At 40.0% G+C, this 20,934-nt stretch overlaps 2 protein-coding genes across 3 annotated transcripts; both read left to right on the forward strand.

Annotated features, from left to right (window-relative positions):
- The first annotated feature begins 578 nt into the window (after positions 1 to 578).
- LOC146496958 (uncharacterized) lies at positions 579 to 6,957 on the forward strand. 2 transcript variants are annotated; one of them, XM_085140967.1, is made up of 5 exons: positions 579 to 679; positions 1,832 to 2,599; positions 3,950 to 4,261; positions 4,394 to 4,468; positions 4,822 to 6,957. In XM_085140967.1, the coding sequence occupies exons 2-5, from the start codon at positions 2,458 to 2,460 to the stop codon at positions 4,968 to 4,970; spliced, it is 678 nt and encodes a 225-aa protein (XP_084997093.1). In that variant the 5' UTR covers positions 579 to 679; positions 1,832 to 2,457; the 3' UTR covers positions 4,971 to 6,957. The 2 variants fall into 2 exon arrangements, with proteins under 2 accessions (XP_084997093.1, XP_084997092.1); XM_085140966.1 differs by lacking the exon at positions 579 to 679 and having other exon boundaries at positions 1,212 to 2,599.
- Positions 6,958 to 15,319: 8,362 nt separating this feature from the next.
- LOC146496959 (uncharacterized) lies at positions 15,320 to 19,368 on the forward strand. Its single transcript, XM_085140964.1, has 4 exons — positions 15,320 to 15,962; positions 17,289 to 17,600; positions 17,733 to 17,807; positions 18,161 to 19,368. Exons 1-4 carry the CDS (start codon positions 15,818 to 15,820, stop codon positions 18,307 to 18,309), a joined length of 681 nt encoding a protein of 226 aa, XP_084997090.1. The 5' UTR covers positions 15,320 to 15,817; the 3' UTR covers positions 18,310 to 19,368.
- Positions 19,369 to 20,934: the final 1,566 nt, after the last annotated feature.

The raw sequence follows: 20,934 nt of genomic DNA on the forward strand, positions 1-20,934 counted from the left end.
CCTTCACTTGTTGTTCCGCAGGGTGAATGTAGCTGTTGATAATAATGTGGACTTTGGACCCTGTTATTAAATGAAAAGAACAAATTACACTTCTATGAAACCTTTTGTCAGCGTGCTTTATTTCATTTAAACTTTCCATGTTACCAGGCTGTAGAGCGCTCTGTGTGAACTGAATCTAAAACTGTTTAAATCCATATAATTCAGATATTAACAGTAACTCTGGGTCTCTGTGGAGTCTGCTGCTGATGTCATCTCTGTCTAAAACAGGATAAGAAAAAATGAGACCTGTGGAATCATTGAAGCATAAAGACTACGGGAGTAACAGGTGTGCAGCATCGCTAGCTAGCAGCAACCCTCTAATACAGTGTGGCTAATCTAGCTAATGATCGCTTACAGTTAGAATGACAGAGATGACATTTTGTATAAAAACTGGTAAAACTGTTTAACAGGTTGTTGATCCTGTCGTGTTCTTTGTGTGTTTGGCAGCCATCATGAAGCTGTACGTGTCCATCACTGCTGTCAGTGTGAGAGCAAACTTAAAAAACTTTAAAACAAGCCGCCGAGTATGCGGCCTGCGAGACGTGGCGACAGCAGCATGTCACCACAGGAGAGCTTTTCCATTTTGGATCGGGGCAACAGAAACCTGGGAGGCTGCCTCGAAAGGCTCCCAACCTCAAAGGTAATCAACACACACCAGCCACACGGTACCACACACAAGCATGCACACACTAAAAAGTGGAGATCCAACGATCACCAGTTTCACATCTGCAGCTGATTTATAGTTAAGCTGGTCTGTAGAGTTCACATAGAGCCGGTGTGGGTGAGGGGACTCGCCCAGCTCTAATGACCAAAGTCGTCATTAGACATTCGTCATTTAACATATTGATCAGGATTATACTTTGATTATAAATTTGATTAAAAATAAAGTTGATTTACTACTAGCTGACATGGACAAAGCTCTTTTTACAGTGATACCAAAAACCTAACACATAAGGCTGGATGTTAATTTTACCCCCTCAAAGATGTGCTGACAGGGGAAAGCCAGTAACTTCAACCTCTCTTCAGAGTGAAATTGTTTTTTTTGTTGTTTTATTGAGCTGAGATCAGATTTGTGATGATCACTCTGATAACTTGACATTGTTGCCCTTAAAAAATTTTGCTACAGTTTCTGTACAACTGTGTGTTTAAACTTCAAGTTCGTCTCTTGAAGGTCTTCAGCTGCTCATGTTGCAGATCCACTGTGAGCTGAAATTCCAATGAAGCTGTTAGAAAAATCAAAGTGATGTTTCAGATTAGTCAATGAGCTCATTAGTTAATAACTGTGTAAGATGGTGTTATGGTCCCCTGATCCTCTGCTGCCTACCCACCATCTATCTTTCCTCCCTCTGCTTTCTATCTTTGTCTCTCTGTGAGTGTGGCATTTGTGGTGTGTGTGATGTTTGGCAGTTCTGCTGGTTCCTGCTCCTCCTCGGCTGGAGCACCTGCAGTAACTGATAATCAGTCCAGCACATCAGTTTGGAAGAATTTGACTCCATTTTTGACACAGAGCAGCTTTAATTCTGACATGTTGGATTTTCTCACATGAACTGCTCGCTTCCAGCTCTTTCACACCATCTTTGTTGGACTCTGTTGGACTCGGTTGTTGCAAAGCTCTATTTTTAACAGCAGGCATGGACACTTTGTGTTCCTACGAGGCTGCTGGAGCTGATTGAGGCCACTCAGTACAACACTGATGATTCCAGCAGACATGCCACAGCACATTTCAGAAGCATCCTTGAAGCATCTCTTTGCTCTGCACCACTAAAAATAACTCTGGATCTATTTTTTACAGAAGCTCCATCAAGCTGCAGAAAACAGAGGAAAATGTGCAAAACAGAAGAAACAGCAAAGGAAATCCTGTCAGTGTTGAAAATAGAAGAGCCTGTGCAGACCAACATGTTTCTCTTCTAAAATACACCAGGTGTGGTTTGAAGGACGCAACAAAACCACATCAGAAAGACATCAGAGACTCATCACATCACTCGCTGGATTCACTGGATTATTTTTCTCTCAACATTATTTGGAACAAAGAAAACAAACTTGACTGGTTTGTGTCATTGTGGTGCTGCATGGCCCACTTTCTCCTGAGATTCAGTTCACAGACACATGTTCTGATAGTTTTCTTCACAATTTGCTGCTATAATTCAAAATTGATTGTGTGATTAATGATGGTGAGCCAGATGGACCAAACCATGATACTATCAGCAGATGTTTCATTGTAGTGGTGGCATCATTGATGGGATAAATGGACTGGTGCTTATATAGTGATTTTCTATTTTCATGTGGACTAAAGTAGTGGACTGACCAACAGACTGACATTAACATCAGAGCCGTGCTGCTAGTGTGGCTAAAAGAAAAGAGAAGAAGAGACAGTCATGTTGATATGAACATTAGAGAAACACATCATGGAGCTGAAATATGATCCTGCTTCCTCATTTGGACTCATTCACCTCAGCTGACACGTTCAACAGCAGACAGGTTTTTGTAGCAGTCTTTCTCACTGTGGGAGGAACAGGAGTCTACCCCATCTTTGGCTCTGGAACTAAACTGTCTGTAACAGGTAAGAACAAACATTTATTTTCCTTCAGTTGTTTTATTGTAGAAGCTGAAAATGTGTTTAAAGTCAGTTTCTGCTGCTTCAGGCTTTACATGTTAGTTTTTCATCATTAGTAGAGAATTCATCTGCAGCCATTGTTACAGAAGAAAAGCTCAATAATCTCTGAAAACATGTTGAAATCTCACTGAACAACTAAAGTTATTCTTTATTTCTGCAAATATTAGTGATGTTACAAATATTTAGGATTTGATCCTCTCAGTGATTCTGCTGGTTTTTAACACAAGATCATATTTGATGTTAAAATTAAATTAATATAGATAACAACAAATATGGTTTCAGTAAATATTTGCTTTATGTTGAGGAACAAATATTCTTTAATAGTCAAACATTCATGTAGCTGCTTCAAAAAGGTAAATAAAAGTATAAAAACAGATACTGGTTAGAAATATCAGAAATGATATGACAGATAAATTTAGGATGAATTTCACATCGTTAAACTCTGATATTTATTTCTGAGATGAAGTCGTGTGTGTGGATTTGTACGTGACAATAAAAAGTTAATAATACTTTAATTTTACAAAATACTTTAACATACAAATTTTTATTAAATATACATTGTCAAATAATTTGTATTTTATGACTAAAAATATCATGAACTATATCTCATATTATTGAAAACGTTTTATTCAACATTTCAGTTTTAGTGTTTTAAAATAGTTGCTACAGTTTTTTATTTGAATAAAAACATAAATTAAAATAATCACTGCATTACTTTTCCAATTTTTACACAAAAACATTTAAGAATAAATTAGTCTGAAAGACAAATATGGTCTTTATGGTAAAATATATCAAAGACAAGAAGAATGGAAATTTTATCTGCTGAACTGAATTTTGTGAAATGATATTTAATTTTATTAATAGTACAAAACAATATGAAAAAAGATGAATTTATTTTTGGGCAGAAGAGGATCTCTGTTAGAACTCGTGTCTAAGGACTAATAAGAAAAATATATTTTCACTTGTATAAAGACAAATATTTTAAAATTGGACTGAACTAAATTTCTATAAAACAATAACAAACAAACACATGACGAATTAAACTGAATTTAATTTGACTTTTAAAATCATGCTGAGTGTTCCTCATGTGAGCCATGATGACATGAGGTGATGACTGTGTTTGATATGAAGCTGAATCCAGTGTATGTAGTGAACTTTGTGCTGTATTGATGAGTAGTTTAGTGATCAGAGTCCATGTAGTTTCCAGGATCAGACTGAATGCAGTGCAGTGCTGGAAGCTGCTGCTGACTGTGTGAATGTGTGTCTGTGCTGCTTGTTGCTGCTGTCAAACTTCAGATGAGCAGGTAGTGAAGCCCGTGGTGAGCGTGTACCCAGCAGCATCCAGAGCCCACCTGGAGGGGAACAGCTCCCTGCTGTGTGTGGCCTCAGCCATGTTTCCTCCTCTGGTCCAGTTCTCCTGGAAAAGACAGAAGAAGAACGGCGGAGAAGCGGAGGAGCTGCCCCCTGCTGAGGGAGAGCAGCTGGAGCTCAGAGAGTCGGGACACAGCGCCTCCATCTTACTGATCCAGGAGCAGGACACCAACACATATAAATACAGCTGCTGGGTGAAGCACGAGGGGGGCACAGTGGAGGCCCAAACACAACAAGGTAATGAAGGCTTGGTGACTGTGTTGAGCAGTGATTCAGCTTCATGTGGAGATGCTGTCAAAGAGAGCAGAGCAGCAGAGGACTGACATTTCTCACTGCAGCTCCAAACATTTGACTCCTTTTCTGTTTCAGAGCTTCCAGCTCCAGCAGCCTCCTGTCCTCCAGAGAGAGAGCCAGCAGACCTGCCAGCTCTGCAGCCAGCTGACTGTAAGATCACCTGCTGCCTCTCTGCATGGACAGCTCCAATGTCCAATGAGGGAGCTGGAACAAGTTTAGGGTCTTAAAGTTGCACTAATTGATCAAATCTTCATCCAACAAGCTCTGATAAAGCCACTGTACACTAGCTGCTCAGCACCAAACAGCAGACAGACCATAATATGTCAGAGATCAGTTTGTTAGCTGCTTGTGGAGTTCTTCTGCCCCCAAGTGGACACAAACACTACATCAATTCATCCACTTGAAGAAGAAGCTGTGACTGTTTCTATTTGGACTTTTTCTCCTTGATCTGAGAGGAATAACCCGACTGTCTGTCTGTCTCTTTGTGTCTGTCTGTCCTTCAGTGTCCTTCCAGTCTCAGTGCAGGGTGAAGCTGCTCTGCCTGCTGTACACAGTGCTGATAGTGAAGAGTCTGGTGTACTGCTGTGGACTCTCTCTGCTGATGATGCTCACAAACAAGGGAGCGTCCACCAACTGCACACATGCTGACTGACTGTTTCCTGCTCGCCTTTTCTCACCATCAGATCTCATCAATTCATCTCATTCATCACTTTGATCAGTGTTCACAAATGTTAGTTATGATGTGTTGTGCTTATTTTGCCTTTTTCTTCAACAGTTAGAAGATCATCTGAAATAAATCCATCTTTACATGTATTGTTGCTCTGAGTTAGAATTCTTTTTGTACTTATTGTGACTTTTATTGTAGTAACAAAAATCATCAGGAATATTTTTATCACAAGTTTTCAGTTTGATTTGTTTTTGTTTGATTTTCAAATGTCAAACAGTGTAGTTGTGTTTGTGTGAATAATAAAGATTTCAAGATGAAGAGTTTGATTCGACTTTCATTGTGTGATGAACAACAAGCCGTGTGAGTGAAGCACAAACTGACTGTATCCAAACTTCCTGCAGCAGACGGGCTGTGTGGCTTTCTGCTCTGCAGCCTCCACACCGTTAGCTGTGGCTTTTCACTTTAATAACACAATGACAGTTACAAGCATGAACTCTGCTTCAAGAATGATTCCAGGAAGCATCTGTGTTCTTCACCTGTGAGAGAAACAGCTCAAATCCTCAACTCAGAGCTGACAAATGAACTTTCATGGACTCAAAGGAGAGACCATGAAGCCCCTGCAGTCTGCTCAGCTCCCATTTTATTAGCTGAGCTGAGTTTTTCATTCTGGATATCACACACGTAAGAACAGATCAAGTCTGAACAGCAAATGTTGGAGAATCATTTTGAAGTGTTGCTAAATGTCCTTATTATTACAAAAACTACTGAATGATTCAGAAAATCGTTTCCAACAAGCAGAAATATGCAAACAAAGTAGAAACAAGGCAACATGAGTCATTCAGATGCAGATAACATATTGTCCTTATTTTGAAGAACACAGTCATGAAATCTTTCTGTGTGTCATTCATTGAGTTGAAGTGCCTAATAGAAGAGGAAAAGCAGAAATAATCAATGATAGCTGAGACATTGAGAACATGGCTGTATGCCTGCTATCATAACAGGAAACAAAGCACACAAACAGCAAACAGACAATAATGTGCTCGCAGGTTGTTGTGTCATTTTTGACATTTAATGAAGTCACAAAAATGTGTGCGACTCATTAAAGGAGTCTGTACGTGTCAGTCAGTGCTCTGTATTCATGTGTTCACCTCATTAAAGTCACTGAGACACTTTTCTCCTCCAAACTTACAGCACAGCTTCATATTTCACTGACTGATTCTTTGATTACATCCATTAAGGGTCACACAGTGAAATTAGTGCAAACTTACAAATGTGTTGCAACAATTTTGGCCTCCAAACTGAACTTTGAGACAAAGAGTGAAGCTGTGAGCAAAAAGAGGCTCCAGTGTGTGTCATGGTGGAGGAAACTGTTGTATTCCCACATTAAAAACATGCTGATCTTATTGGATTTTTCCCTCAAAGTCTTTTTCCTCCTTTTTCTCTTCATCCAAATGTTCTAGCAGGCTGACTGTGAGTCCCTGTTTAAGCTGTACAGCAGAAAGTAACAGCAGTCAGCGGCCTCCACTTGACTTCATGACTTCAACCCCTCGCACAGTCACTTTCACTTTCTTCCTTCTGTCTTTTAGTCCTAAAATGTAGAACAACACCAGATCAAAAGATTTGTGTCCTTCACTCACATCTTCAAATGAGACCTTCCATATCAGAGATGATACAAAGGCAACATTTGTCTTATTTCTCTTTCATGAATCAAAAAGTACTTTTGTACTGTTGTGTAAATGTGTGTGTAAAGGTGGATGACTGCCTACTGCAAATGAAATCTAACCATGGCTACAAATAAATGAAGCTGACGTGAAACACAGCCCTGTTTTTATTACTGTTTATAGATATTAGAATTGATGATCATCATTTGAATGATTCTTAAAAAGGCTTTAATGAATCCTTCAGTCTGAAACCAACTTGGAACAAAACACATTAGAAGATGTGGGAAAGAAGCACAGTGTGCACATATTTTAAACACACAACAGAACCACATGTGTTTGTTTCAAAGAAGATTTTTACTCTAAATGTTCTTATATATGATTTTGTTTTTTTAACTACTTTGTGTGCAATTTATGAACTTTTAAAATATTGAACCATATTATTATTTTTATTTTTCTATTTATTTATAGTTTAGTTATATTTAGTTTGTATATTTAGTGTTTTCATCACAGCTGTTAAACAACAGATAACAGTGTGTGTTACTAAATTCACAGCAACATGAATGTTTCTGAGTGTTTGTGCATCATGTGACCCAGATTTTTGGATCTGCTGTCAGATTGAAATGAAGACGATGAAACCACAGCAGCTTCAGCTGAGCTGTCAATCAGCAGCAGCAGTCTTATCTGTGGGCCGCAGGGGCTGATGGGAGCTTTGAGGACCTGTTAGAAACCACGTGGCCCTCGTCTGATCTCGCAGCTCGTCCTTGTTTGGCCTCAGCTGCATCAGAGCGCCACTTCTCCCCAGGTTCACCAGAGGAAACACCACTGCACAAAATGCTTTTCCTCCCAGCTGCTGCTCTGTGCTGTCTGTGTTCAGGTGAGTGTTTCCAGCCAATCAGGAGCCAACAAAGTCAACCTGTAACAAACACTGTCACACTAACCTTCATCTATCTGTCTGTGTCTCTACAGCACTGGTTACCATGGCAGCACAGCTGATTCAGGAGGATTTAACATTGACCAGGAGAGTTGGAGAAAGTGTCTCCTTCAGCTGTGGAGGGATTAATAAGTGTGATAATGATTATATAGTCTGGTACCAGAAGAAAGAAAAAGAAACATTCAAAGCTATTCTTGATATTGATAAAACAAATGATGGCATAGATAAAAGTTACAATCATCCACAAAAAGATGATTTCTCAGCTGTGAATAAACAGAACGGCTGTGAGTTGAAGATAAAGAAAGTTAAACTCGATCATTCAGCCACCTACTACTGCTCCTGTGTTAAGCTTGATCCCCACAGTGAGAAATGATCCCTGCAGCCTGAACAAAAACCAACAGATGAACAGATGTCAAACAGTGTCTGTGACAGGAAGAGAGCAGTAAACCACAGCCCAGCTTCACATGTTTCACCTCCATCTCAGAGTCACAAACATACTGAGCTCAGGGACGATTTTTATTTACTGCTGTCAGAAATTCAATTCTATTTATTTCTGTTTGAACAGATTTTTCATCCTGTTTTAAGACAGAAACAAGAGGAACAGATGACATCAAACTTCCAAATGGAAACAAATGTATCCTCAGTCCCACAAAAACATTTATTCAAAGTGAAAGAAAAACAGATTGTGTCAAACTGAATCAAAGTCCATCCCTCATTCACAGTGTTAATGTTCTCTTCATGAAAACTCTTCCAGCAGCACTTGTTGTTTAACACCTTTCAGTACATTTAACCAGACACTTGGACTGATGTCAGCTCAGGATTTTGTCCTTCTAGCAGCGGCTCATTAGGACGCTGATGTTGTTGGACAGATTTCCATCAGTTTCCTGTGGATGTTTATAGAGGATGAATCAGTCACGGTGCCTCATCTTTCTGTCACCGTCTTTTCTCTCTGATCTAAATGAACAGATTTTGTATCTGAATATGTCAAATCTGGAATAAAAGGACAAGATTTCTGCTTTCTGTTTGTGTTTCTGACCAATTACATGCAGCTTTGGTTGCATGCAGGTAAACAGTTTGTGAGGAGAGCAAAAGATTCCATCTGCTGAAAATGCATCACATCATCAAATATAATCCAGACATGACTTTTTATTCAGTCGTTTTTAAATTCTCTGTTTTCATAAACAATGAGCAATAACAAGAAATTGAAGTCTTTGTCCAGATATCTGCTGGATAAACCAGAAGCCAAGAAGAATTGCTTGTTGTATCCTGAAGCTAAGTCAGCAGACTAATCAATGGGTCCCGGGTTGTCCAAACCCAGCAGGTCATGGCCGCCCTGACCTGGTTGTGCCAGATGTTTGTTTGAAATAGAAGACAATAAATACGATTCTAGTTTATCAAAATCATTTTCAGTGGGCACTGGATTAAAATTCAATGACAAAAAGACTGAGGTGATGGTTTTTGGTAGCCCCACTGAGATCCCCAATGAATATTTAGATACCTTGGCCCAGCACAATAAGCCAACTGTCACAAACCTGGGAGTCAAAGTGGACTCAGATTAAGGCAGTCATAAAGTCAGGCTTCTCTCAGCTCAGGCAGCTGGTTGAAATAAAGCAATTCTTTCACAGCAGCTCTTTGAGACAGTTATTAACACCTTTGTTAGCATTAGCTGGATTACTGTAATGCACTTTATATAGGGGCCAGTGCTTCATACATTCCTCATCCACAGAGGCCGTGAAATGCTGCGACTCGTCTTTTAACTGGCACTCCAAAGTTTGAGCACATTTCCACTATTTCAGCTTGACTTCACTGGCTGCCCATTCATTTTAGAATTCATTTTAAAATGATTTAGTTTGCTTTTAAAGCCTTCCATGTTGTGGTTTAGTTTGGGGATAGAAGCTCCTCTTGAGCCCCTCTATCCTTGCGCAGATGGTGCAGAACCTGCCTGATTCCACAAGTACAGATTGTTGCAGGGATGGGACAGGTCCTTCAATATCTGGGCTTCTCTAGTCCAGCATCTCCTGGTGTAGATATTCTGAAAGGAGGGGAGAGCAGTCCTGCAGCAGCGTTCTGCCGTACTTCTTCTTAACATCCATGACTCACTGCTGATGCTCCTCAGCATTAGCGAGTGATTTGGAGGACTCCCGCTGCCTCTGGCACCGGTACTGGAGGAACTGCATCGCTGTGATCCACCCTGGAATCCTTCTAAACGGAAGCACCGGGGACGTGGACATGTACGTGGCACACGCTCTGGGAAGCTGCCCTCAAACAGCCCTGCCTTCTTCCTGTTTACCCGACGTCATCACACCATGCACACCTGATGCAGTTTTATTGGTTGCCATGCTGACAGGATACGATGGGAGGTGGAGAAATTACACAACTTGCAATTACTGCATATCCAACCTGCTACCATGGATGGACAGAGAGTTAAATTAGCTCTTTTAAATGCAAGATCTGTATCAAATAAAAGTGTTGACTCAAAGGACCATGCCAGTTTCTACAGTCAATATTCCCCAGCAAGGCGACATTGATCAGTGGCCTCATCTTAAACCTGTTAAACTTCACAACATTGATGCAGAGGTGGAGCTACTGATAGGCACTGATGTTTCCAATGTTTTAGAGCCATGGAAAGTGATAAACAGTGTGGAGGGTGGACCTTATGCTGTAAAAACAAAAGTTGGCTGGGTCATAAATGGTCCCCTGCGCACTGGAAGTAACAGTGGAAATAAAAACAACTGCACTGCTGTAACAGCCAATAGGATTTCTGTTGAGCGTCTTGAAGAAATGTTGATTAAACAGTACAATCATGATTTTGAACTACTTATATTGTTAGTAGTTCAATAAAACTTATTGGAAATCATTATCACATTGATTTGCCTTTCAGGAGAGAAGGTCCACGCTTGCCAAATAATCTCTGTGTCGCGGAGCAGCGTCTCCAGAGTCTCCGACGCAGATTTGAAAAGGCTCATTATAAAGATGAATACACTGAATGTGTAAACATGCTTGAACAAGGATATGCCGAGCTTGTGTCTGCAGAGGAGTTGCAGAAAGATGATGGAAAGGTGTGGTACATCCCTCATCACGAAGTGTATCATCCCACAAAGGGCAAGTTAAGAGTTGTATTTGACTGTGGAACAACTTATAAAGGAGCATCATTGAACAGCCAGCTTCTACAGAGACCTGATCTCACAAGCTCGCTGGTTGGAGTTCTGATCAGATTTAGACAAGAGGTTGTTGCATTAATGGCAGACATTAATTCCATGTTTCACCAAGTTCACGTCTCAGAAAAACACGTCAACTTTCTCAGTTTCCTGTGGTGGCAACATGGCGACACTACAAGGTCTGCACAGGAATACCGGATGAAGGTGCATTTGTTTGGAGCAGTATCTTCGCCAAGCTGTGCAAATTATGCTCTACAGAGAACTGCAGATGACAATGCACAACAGTTTCCAGCTGAAGTGGTTGATACAGTCAAAAGAAACTTTTATGTGGATGATTGTTTGAAATCTGTTGCTTCAGAAGAGGAGGCAGTGCACATGGTGAAGAGGCTGACAGATATCTGCGCTAAAGGAGGATTTAAGCTTTCAAAATGGATCAGCAACAGTCGCACAGTGTGTGGTCGCAAATTTTGAAGCCATCCTGATAACCTTCTCCCACCAACGATGTGGAGATCCAACCTCTTTAGATCCAATTAAAATCAAGACACTCAAAAAGATGCTCTGGAAAAGAGTAGAATTCTTGGAACAGAGTTTAATACACTGAATCATATGAACAGCAGGAAAAATACATACAGACATTTAGCAAGAAAATTACAAAGCAGAAAGCAAGCAAAGCAAAACCCCGGGGTGTACAGCCTTAAGCTCAGACAGCAGAGCAACACAGAGACGGACAGGAAGCAGCAGCAGGAGGAAAAGAAGTGCTGGGGGTGTCCTCTGGTCCCCTAATATACAGGGACCAGTAGCCCCACCCCCTGCTGCTGGGTAACTTTCCCACGCGCCCAAACACAGCTGCAGGGGTCAGGTAGCGGCCAAGGTCTTGGCCAAAGGCCAGTCAGGACTCTGACTACCCCTTGCTCTGGCTCATCACAATAGGTCATGACACGGTCAAACATCACACATTAATCCTACTTATTAAATCTTATACAGCAAGTGGCACAATCTTATAACATATAATCTTATAACTACATAGGTTACATGATTTCTCATATATAAAAACACTTCAGTGTGGGTTCAAAGTGTGTGTGTGTGTGTGTGTGTGTGTGTGTGTGTGTGTGTGTGTTTATATAGTATGATATTTTATTGTGATGTGTTCAGGATCTCTGCTACAATGTTACTGTTACAAAGTTACTGTTACAATGTTACTGTTTTGGTTGTGCTACATGAAAGATGTTGAGTGTGTGTGCAGGAGAACTCTCAACAGCATTAACTGCCCTGTTACTGTACCACCCTAATAAACCACGGTGAAGCAAAATGTCTTGAGCTTAAGACGCTACATGAAAGTTACAGTGAAAATTAGAGTATATATGTTCAGTGTAGATAGATATATAGTGTATATAGTTACATAGTTATACATATCACACAAAAATCCACCACAAGTGCTCATGTCCATCCCAGAGGAAAGAAGAGCAAAGGAAATTAAGGATCTGGATTTGGACGCAGATCAGCTTCCAGTTGAGAGAGCACTGGGTTTACAGTGGTGCATAGAAACAGACAATTCCAGTTCAGAACCTCCCTGCAGGACCGTCCAACAACCAGAAGGGCCATTTTGTTTGTGGTCAGTTCACTGTATGATCCTTTGGGAATCTTGTCTCCCTTCAGTATGCCAGCTAAAATTTGAAGTGGGATGAAGTTATTCCCCACTCACTTTCCCAGCGGTGGCGTGATTGGCTGGAGGATCTCCAGCTGATTTCAAAGTTCAAAGTGGAACGTTGCTTTAAACCAAGTTGCTTTGGAAGACCAGATAAGGCACAACTTCATCATTTTTCTGATGCAAGTCAAGATGGTTATGGAACAGTGTCATATTTAAAGTTGGAAAAGAATAACCTCACGCATGTTGTTTTTATCCTGGGAGAAGCTAGAGTTGTTCCTCTCAAGCAAACTACAATTCCCAGGTTGGAATTGACGGCTGCAGTTCTTGCAGTTCGAGTGAATATGCTTCTGCAAAAAGAGCTGCAGGTAAGGTTGGAAAAATCAGTTTTTTGGACTGATAGTACAACAGTACTGAAATACATCTCCAATGAAACCAGAAGATTTAATACTTTTGTTGCAAACAGAATTGCTGTCAATCGAGAAGCAACAGATGTGAATTAGTGGAGATGCGTTTCTTCCAAGGAGAATCCTGCAGATGATGCATCCAAAGGCATGAGTGCTGAGGATTTCCTCAAATGTAGAAGATGGATAAAGGGGACAGAATTTCTCTATAAGTCAGAAAGGGAATGGCCTAAACTGGATGTGGAGTGTAATTTCTGCAGATGACCCAGAGGTCAAAAGGGACCTGACAATGAATGTCATTGTGAAGGAATTAAAAAATCCTACCAACTATCTTATCCATTACTTCTCGTCTTGGGCAAAACTTAAAATCTCTGTAGCCTGGCTTTTAAAGCTGAAAGAGGCCTTGGTGTTGCTGGTGCAGGTTTGAATAAAATTGATCTGGAATGTCAGATAAGAATGGAAAGATTTAGGACCACTTTGAAGAAAGGAAATCTGACTCCAGAAGATTTAGCAAAGGCAGAACAAGCTATTATTCAATATGCACAACAACAGAAATTTAAAATTGAAATGGCTTTAATCAGCAATGGCCTCAAAGGAGTCTCCAAGGGAAGTTGTCTTTACAAACTTGATCCAGTGTTGGATGCAGGAATCCTCAGAGTGGGTGGCCGATTGAATAAAGCAGCCACGACTATGGAAGTAAAGCATCCTGCAATTTTGACAAAAGATATGCATGTGTCAACACTGATTTTACGCCATATCCATCAAAGGTTGGGACATGCAGGAAGAGCACACATGCTGTCAAAATTAAGACAAAAATACTGGATATTAAATGCAAATTCTGCTGCCAGGAAAACCATCTCTCGTTGTATCACGTGTAGACGCAACAGAGGAAAGTTTGTTGAACAAAAGATGGCAGATCTGCCTGAAGAGAGAGTCCTGCCAGACACAGCTCCATTCACAAATGTTGGAGTGGACTATTTTGGACCTATAAGTGTTAAAAGAGGACGAAGTCTCCTTAAAAGGTATGGAGTTCTTTTTACTTGTTTCACCAGTCGTGCAGTACATCTGGAGATTGCATGTACACTTGATACAGACTCCTGTATAAATGCTGTGCGGAGGTTCATCTGTAGACGAGGCCCAGTTTCGAGCATCAGATCTGTTAATGCTACAAATTTTGTTGGGGCGAATCGAGAGTTGAAAGAAAGTTTGACTAAGCTGGACCATGCTAAAATTCAAAAGGCTTTTGTTCAGGATGGCATGAAATGGAACTTTAACATCCCAGCAGCTTCTCACCAAGGTGTGTGGGAGCACCTCATTCGTTCAATAAAGAGTATTTTAGCCTCAGTTCTCAAAGAGCAAGTTTTGGATGATGAAGGACTCCAAACAGTCTTCTGTGAGGTTGAAGCTATATTGAACGACAGACCCATTACTAGAGTTTCAGATGACTCAAATGATCTTGAAGCACTGACACCCAATCACTTGTTGTTGCTGAAAAATAAACCAGTTTTACCACCAGGACTGTTTGATCCAAGTGATCTGCATGTCAGGAAAAGGTGGAAACAGGTACAGTACATGGCAGAGTTGTTCTGGAAGAGATGGCTTTCTGAGTACCTACCTCTGATGCAAGAAAGACAAAAATGGATGAGGACTAAAAGATGTCTTATACCTGGAGATGTTGTTTTAATTGCAGACGCTGCAGCTCCAAGAGGATCGTGGATGATGGCGAAAGTCTTAAGTGTAAACCAGGGTGCAAAAGGCTTGGTGCGTTCTGTGAGACTACAAACAAAGACCAGTGTTTAGGAAAGGCCAGTGACAAAACTTATTTTGCTACTGGAAGCCTCATCGTGAAGAAGATCATTAACAAAGATTAAGGACCTGCTTAAGGGAATAGCTCCTCTTTTTGGGACTTTAAAGTAATTGTGATTGTATGCATAATTAGGGGCCGGAGTGTTGGAGCTATTTGTTCTTATTTTTTATTTATTTTTTGAAATGAGTTAAAGTTTGTTGTTAGTTTACTTATATTTTGGGATTTATTTACAAGTTTATTTGTCGGTTAATATTTTGTTTCAATGTTTGTTTGATGTTACTTTGTTAAATTCGTCAGTAAGAGCTGTAGGGCTATTTTCTTTCTATAAATAAAGAGACTGGTATAGGACCAGCATGTACTGGGGTGGGCCTATGGTTTTTTACCAGAGCAGGAGAAGCAGCAGGAAGTAACAAAAAAATGGATCTTGTTATTGCCAAACTGGATAAATAAACCATAAAAACGCAACTTTCAAGTTTGGACAGTGGACTTCTTTTGCCTGCGTACGAAATATTATCTCAGTGCAGCAGTGGCTTGTGGACTTTTAATTGTGGGATGTTTGGTTTGTCAAACAAAAGGAATTGCCACTACAAAAAGATCTGGACTTTTTCGGTACTTATAAGCTGAACGTCATGTTCCTAACTGAGACATGGCTGCGCGGTGGTGAAGTGGCAGTTTTGCTGGAACTTTGCCCCAGATGCCAGTTTCTTCAGCTCTTCTAAAATACAAAAGGTGTGGTTTGAAGGACGCAACAAAACCACATCAGAAAGACATCAGAGACTCATCACATCACTCGCTGGATTCACTGGATTATTTTTCTCTCAACATTATTTGGAACAAAGAAAACAAACTTGACTGGTTTGTGTCATTGTGGTGCTGCATGGCCCACTTTCTCCTGAGATTCAGTTCACAGACACATGTTCTGATAGTTTTCTTCAGAATTTGCTGCTATAATTCAAAATTGATTGTGTGATTAATGATGGTGAGCCAGATGGACCAAACCATGATACTATCAGCAGATGTTTCATTGTAGTGGTGGCATCATTGATGGGATAAATGGACTGGTGCTTATATAGTGATTTTCTATTTTCATGTGGACTAAAGTAGTGGACTGACCAACAGACTGACATTAACATCAGAGCCGTGCTGCTAGTGTGGCTAAAAGAAAAGAGAAGAAGAGACAGTCATGTTGATATGAACATTAGAGAAACACATCATGGAGCTGAAATATGATCCTGCTTCCTCATTTGGACTCATTCACCTCAGCTGACACGTTCAACAGCAGACAGGTTTTTGTAGCAGTCTTTCTCACTGTGGGAGGAACAGCATGGGGCTATGACATCTTTGGCTCTGGAACCAAACTGTCTGTAACAGGTAAGAACAAACATTTATTTTCCTTCAGTTGTTTTATTGTAGAAGCTGAAAATGTGTTTAAAGTCAGTTTCTGCTGCTTCAGGCTTTACATGTTAGTTTTTCATCATTAGTAGAGAATTCATCTGCAGCCATTGTTACAGAAGAAAAGCTCAATAATCTCTGAAAACATGTTGAAATCTCACTGAACAACTAAAGTTCTTCTTTATTTCTGCAAATATTAGTGATGTTACAAATATTTAGGATTTGATCCTCTCAGTGATTCTGCTGGTTTTTAACACAAGATCATATTTGATGTTAAAATAATACAGTAGTACATTTGTAAATATAAATGAAAATGTAAACATGTTTTTAATATTCAAAGATAGATTCTATTGGTGATTTTTTTTTAAATATATTAATATATAAATTGACATGGATACTGATTAGGGACACAAAGTGTTTAAACAGTGAAGAAAAAATATAAATAATAAATAATATAGATCAAACAATAAAATATGAAATTGTTAAAGTCATGTTTGTGTTTCTTGCTTGTTTGATTTGTCAGTCTAAATTAGAAATGAAGAAAAAATTCAGCAATGGTCATATTTCAGTAAATATTTCTTCAGAAAAATAATTTTCATGACGTTTCAGATTCTTTAGATTTTATATTATAAATAATGATGAATTAATTTATACTTTTGAAAAAAGGTATTTAATTCTCATTCAAATTGCAGCTTAATTACATTTAATTTGTGCATTAATTCAAACATACACCGTATATAATCAAAACAAAATAAAAACACAATAATCAAACTAAATAATAGATGTAGTGCCCTTCAAATTATTCCAATAACATTTTTAAGGATTGTGAAGTCTGTGAAAGAAGTATAGTATTGATTAAAACATGAATAAAACACCTGTTTAAAAACGGATACAAAAGTGGAAATTTCATTGCTGGAATTAAATCATGTTGAATTATTAATATCTCTGGTAAAACTTGTGTTTAAGATGGAAAATATAATTTAGATAGTTTGAAGACAAATCTATATATGCGTACATTTGTGATAAATAATATATTAAAATATCAGCAAACAAATATTTTATTTCATGATGTAAAGACACACTGAGTGTTCGTCATGTGAGCCATGATGACATGAGGTGATGACTGTGTTTGATATGAAGCTGAATCCAGTGTATGTAGTGAACTTTGTGCTGTATTGATGAGTAGTTTAGTGATCAGAGTCCATGTAGTTTCCAGGATCAGACTGAATGCAGTGCAGTGCTGGAAGCTGCTGCTGACTGTGTGAATGTGTGTCTGTGCTGCTTGTTGCTGCTGTCAAACTTCAGATGAGCAGGTAGTGAAGCCCGTGGTGAGCGTGTACCCAGCAGCATCCAGAGCCCACCTGGAGGGGAACAGCTCCCTGCTGTGTGTGGCCTCAGCCATGTTTCCTCCTCTGGTCCAGTTCTCCTGGAAAAGACAGAAGAAGAACGGCGGAGAAGCGGAGGAGCTGCCCCCTGCTGAGGGAGAGCAGCTGGAGCTCAGAGAGTCGGGACACAGCGCCTCCATCTTACTGATCCAGGAGCAGGACACCAACACATATAAATACAGCTGCTGGGTGAAGCACGAGGGGGGCACAGTGGAGGCCCAAACACAACAAGGTAATGAAGGCTTGGTGACTGTGTTGAGCAGTGATTCAGCTTCATGTGGAGATGCTGTCAAAGAGAGCAGAGCAGCAGAGGACTGACATTTCTCACTGCAGCTCCAAACATTTGACTCCTTTTCTGTTTCAGAGCTTCCAGCTCCAGCAGCCTCCTGTCCTCCAGAGAGAGAGCCAGCAGACCTGCCAGCTCTGCAGCCAGCTGACTGTAAGATCACCTGCTGCCTCTCTGCATGGACAGCTCCAATGTCCAATGAGGGAGCTGGAACAAGTTTAGGGTCTTAAAGTTGCACTAATTGATCAAATCTTCATCCAACAAGCTCTGATAAAGCCACTGTACACTAGCTGCTCAGCACCAAACAGCAGACAGACCATAATATGTCAGAGATCAGTTTGTTAGCTGCTTGTGGAGTTCTTCTGCCCCCAAGTGGACACAAACACTACATCAATTCATCCACTTGAAGAAGAAGCTGTGACTGTTTCTATTTGGACTTTTTCTCCTTGATCTGAGAGGAATAACCCGACTGTCTGTCTGTCTCTTTGTGTCTGTCTGTCCTTCAGTGTCCTTCCAGTCTCAGTGCAGGGTGAAGCTGCTCTGCCTGCTGTACACAGTGCTGATAGTGAAGAGTCTGGTGTACTGCTGTGGACTCTCTCTGCTGATGATGCTCACAAACAAGGGAGCGTCCACCAACTGCACACATGCTGACTGACTGTTTCCTGCTCGCCTTTTCTCACCATCAGATCTCATCGATTCATCTCATTCATCACTTTGATCAGTGTTCACAAATGTTAGTTATGATGTGTTGTGCTTATTTTGCCTTTTTCTTCAACAGTTAGAAGATCATCTGAAATAAATCCATCTTTACATGTATTGTTGCTCTGAGTTAGAATTCTTTTTGTACTTATTGTGACTTTTATTGTAGTAACAAAAATCATCAGGAATATTTTTATCACAAGTTTTCAGTTTGATTTGTTTTTGTTTGATTTTCAAATGTCAAACAGTGTAGTTGTGTTTGTGTGAATAATAAAGATTTCAAGATGAAGAGTTTGATTCTACTTTCATTGTGTGATGAACAACAAGCCGTGTGAGTGAAGCACAAACTGACTGTATCCAAACTTCCTGCAGCAGACGGGCTGTGTGGCTTTCTGCTCTGCAGCCTCCACACCGTTAGCTGTGGCTTTTCACTTTAATAACACAATGACAGTTACAAGCATGAACTCTGCTTCAAGAATGATTCCAGGAAGCATCTGTGTTCTTCACCTGTGAGAGAAACAGCTCAAATCCTCAACTCAGAGCTGACAAATGAACTTTCATGGACTCAAAGGAGAGACCATGAAGCCCCTGCAGTCTGCTCAGCTCCCATTTTATTAGCTGAGCTGAGTTTTTCATTCTGGATATCACACACGTAAGAACAGATCAAGTCTGAACAGCAAATGTTGGAGAATCATTTTGAAGTGTTGCTAAATGTCCTTATTATTACAAAAACTACTGAATGATTCAGAAAATCGTTTCCAACAAGCAGAAATATGCAAACAAAGTAGAAACAAGGCAACATGAGTCATTCAGATGCAGATAACATATTGTCCTTATTTTGAAGAACACAGTCATGAAATCTTTCTGTGTGTCATTCATTGAGTTGAAGTGCCTAATAGAAGAGGAAAAGCAGAAATAATCAATGATAGCTGAGACATTGAGAACATGGCTGTATGCCTGCTATCATAACAGGAAACAAAGCACACAAACAGCAAACAGACAATAATGTGCTCGCAGGTTGTTGTGTCATTTTTGACATTTAATGAAGTCCCAAAAATGTGTGCGACTCATTAAAGGAGTCTGTACGTGTCAGTCAGTGCTCTGTATTCATGTGTTCACCTCATTAAAGTCACTGAGACACTTTTCTCCTCCAAACTTACAGCACAGCTTCATATTTCACTGACTGATTCTTTGATTACATCCATTAAGGGTCACACAGTGAAATTAGTGCAAACTTACAAATGTGTTGCAACAATTTTGGCCTCCAAACTGAACTTTGAGACAAACAGTGAAGCTGTGAGCAAAAAGAGGCTCCAGTGTGTGTCATGGTGGAGGAAACTGTTGTATTCCCACATTAAAAACATGCTGATCTTATTGGATTTTTCCCTCAAAGTCTTTTTCCTCCTTTTTCTCTTCATCCAAATGTTCTAGCAGGCTGACTGTGAGTCCCTGTTTAAGCTGTACAGCAGAAAGTAACAGCAGTCAGCGGCCTCCACTTGACTTCATGACTTCAACCCCTCGCACAGTCACTTTCACTTTCTTCCTTCTGTCTTTTAGTCCTAAAATGTAGAACAACACCAGATCAAAAGATTTGTGTCCTTCACTCACATCTTCAAATGAGACCTTCCATATCAGAGATGATACAAAGGCAACATTTGTCTTATTTCTCTTTCATGAATCAAAAAGTACTTTTGTACTGTTGTGTAAATGTGTGTGTAAAGGTGGATGACTGCCTACTGCAAATGAAATCTAACCATGGCTACAAATAAATGAAGCTGACGTGAAACACAGCCCTGTTTTTATTACTGTTTATAGATATTAGAATTGATGATCATCATTTGAATGATTCTTAAAAAGGCTTTAATGAATCCTTCAGTCTGAAACCAACTTGGAACAAAACACATTAGAAGATGTGGGAAAGAAGCACAGTGTGCACATATTTTAAACACACAACAGAACCACATGTGTTTGTTTCAAAGAAGATTTTTACTCTAAATGTTCTTATATATGATTTTGTTTTTTTAACTACTTTGTGTGCAATTTATGAACTTTTAAAATATTGAACCATATTATTATTTTTATTTTTCTATTTATTTATAGTTTAGTTATATTTAGTTTGTATATTTAGTGTTTTCATCACAGCTGTTAAACCACAGATAACAGTGTGTGTTACTAAATTCACAGCAACATGAATGTTTCTGAGTGTTTGTGCATCATGTGACCCAGATTTTTGGATCTGCTGTCAGATTGAAATGAAGACGATGAAACCACAGCAGCTTCAGCTGAGCTGTCAATCAGCAGCAGCAGTCTTATCTGTGGGCCGCAGGGGCTGATGGGAGCTTTGAGGACCTGTTAGAAACCACGTGGCCCTCGTCTGATCTCGCAGCTCGTCCTTGTTTGGCCTCAGCTGCATCAGAGCGCCACTTCTCCCCAGGTTCACCAGAGGAAACACCACTGCACAAAATGCTTTTCCTCCCAGCTGCTGCTCTGTGCTGTCTGTGTTCAGGTGAGTGTTTCCAGCCAATCAGGAGCCAACAAAGTCAACCTGTAACAAACACTGTCACACTAACCTTCATCTATC

The sequence above is a fragment of the Neolamprologus multifasciatus genome, chromosome 18 (assembly GCF_963576455.1).
Source record: "Neolamprologus multifasciatus chromosome 18, fNeoMul1.2, whole genome shotgun sequence".
NCBI lineage: Eukaryota > Metazoa > Chordata > Actinopteri > Cichliformes > Cichlidae > Neolamprologus > Neolamprologus multifasciatus.

What these genes read in the sequence shown, in the direction of transcription:
- LOC146496958 (XM_085140967.1), top strand. Translation starts at nt 2,458, where the DNA reads ATGATCCTGCTTCCTCATTTGGACTCATTCACCTCAGCTGACACGTTC. An exon ending in GGAGGCCCAAACACAACAAG is followed by an intron (nt 4,262 to 4,393) that starts GTAATGAAGGCT and finishes TTTCTGTTTCAG; the next exon opens with AGCTTCCAGCTCCAGCAGCC. An exon ending in AGCTCTGCAGCCAGCTGACT is followed by an intron (nt 4,469 to 4,821) that starts GTAAGATCACCT and finishes TCTGTCCTTCAG; the next exon opens with TGTCCTTCCAGTCTCAGTGC.
- LOC146496959 (XM_085140964.1), top strand. Translation starts at nt 15,818, where the DNA reads ATGATCCTGCTTCCTCATTTGGACTCATTCACCTCAGCTGACACGTTC. An exon ending in AACCAAACTGTCTGTAACAG is followed by an intron (nt 15,963 to 17,288) that starts GTAAGAACAAAC and finishes GTCAAACTTCAG; the next exon opens with ATGAGCAGGTAGTGAAGCCC. An exon ending in GGAGGCCCAAACACAACAAG is followed by an intron (nt 17,601 to 17,732) that starts GTAATGAAGGCT and finishes TTTCTGTTTCAG; the next exon opens with AGCTTCCAGCTCCAGCAGCC.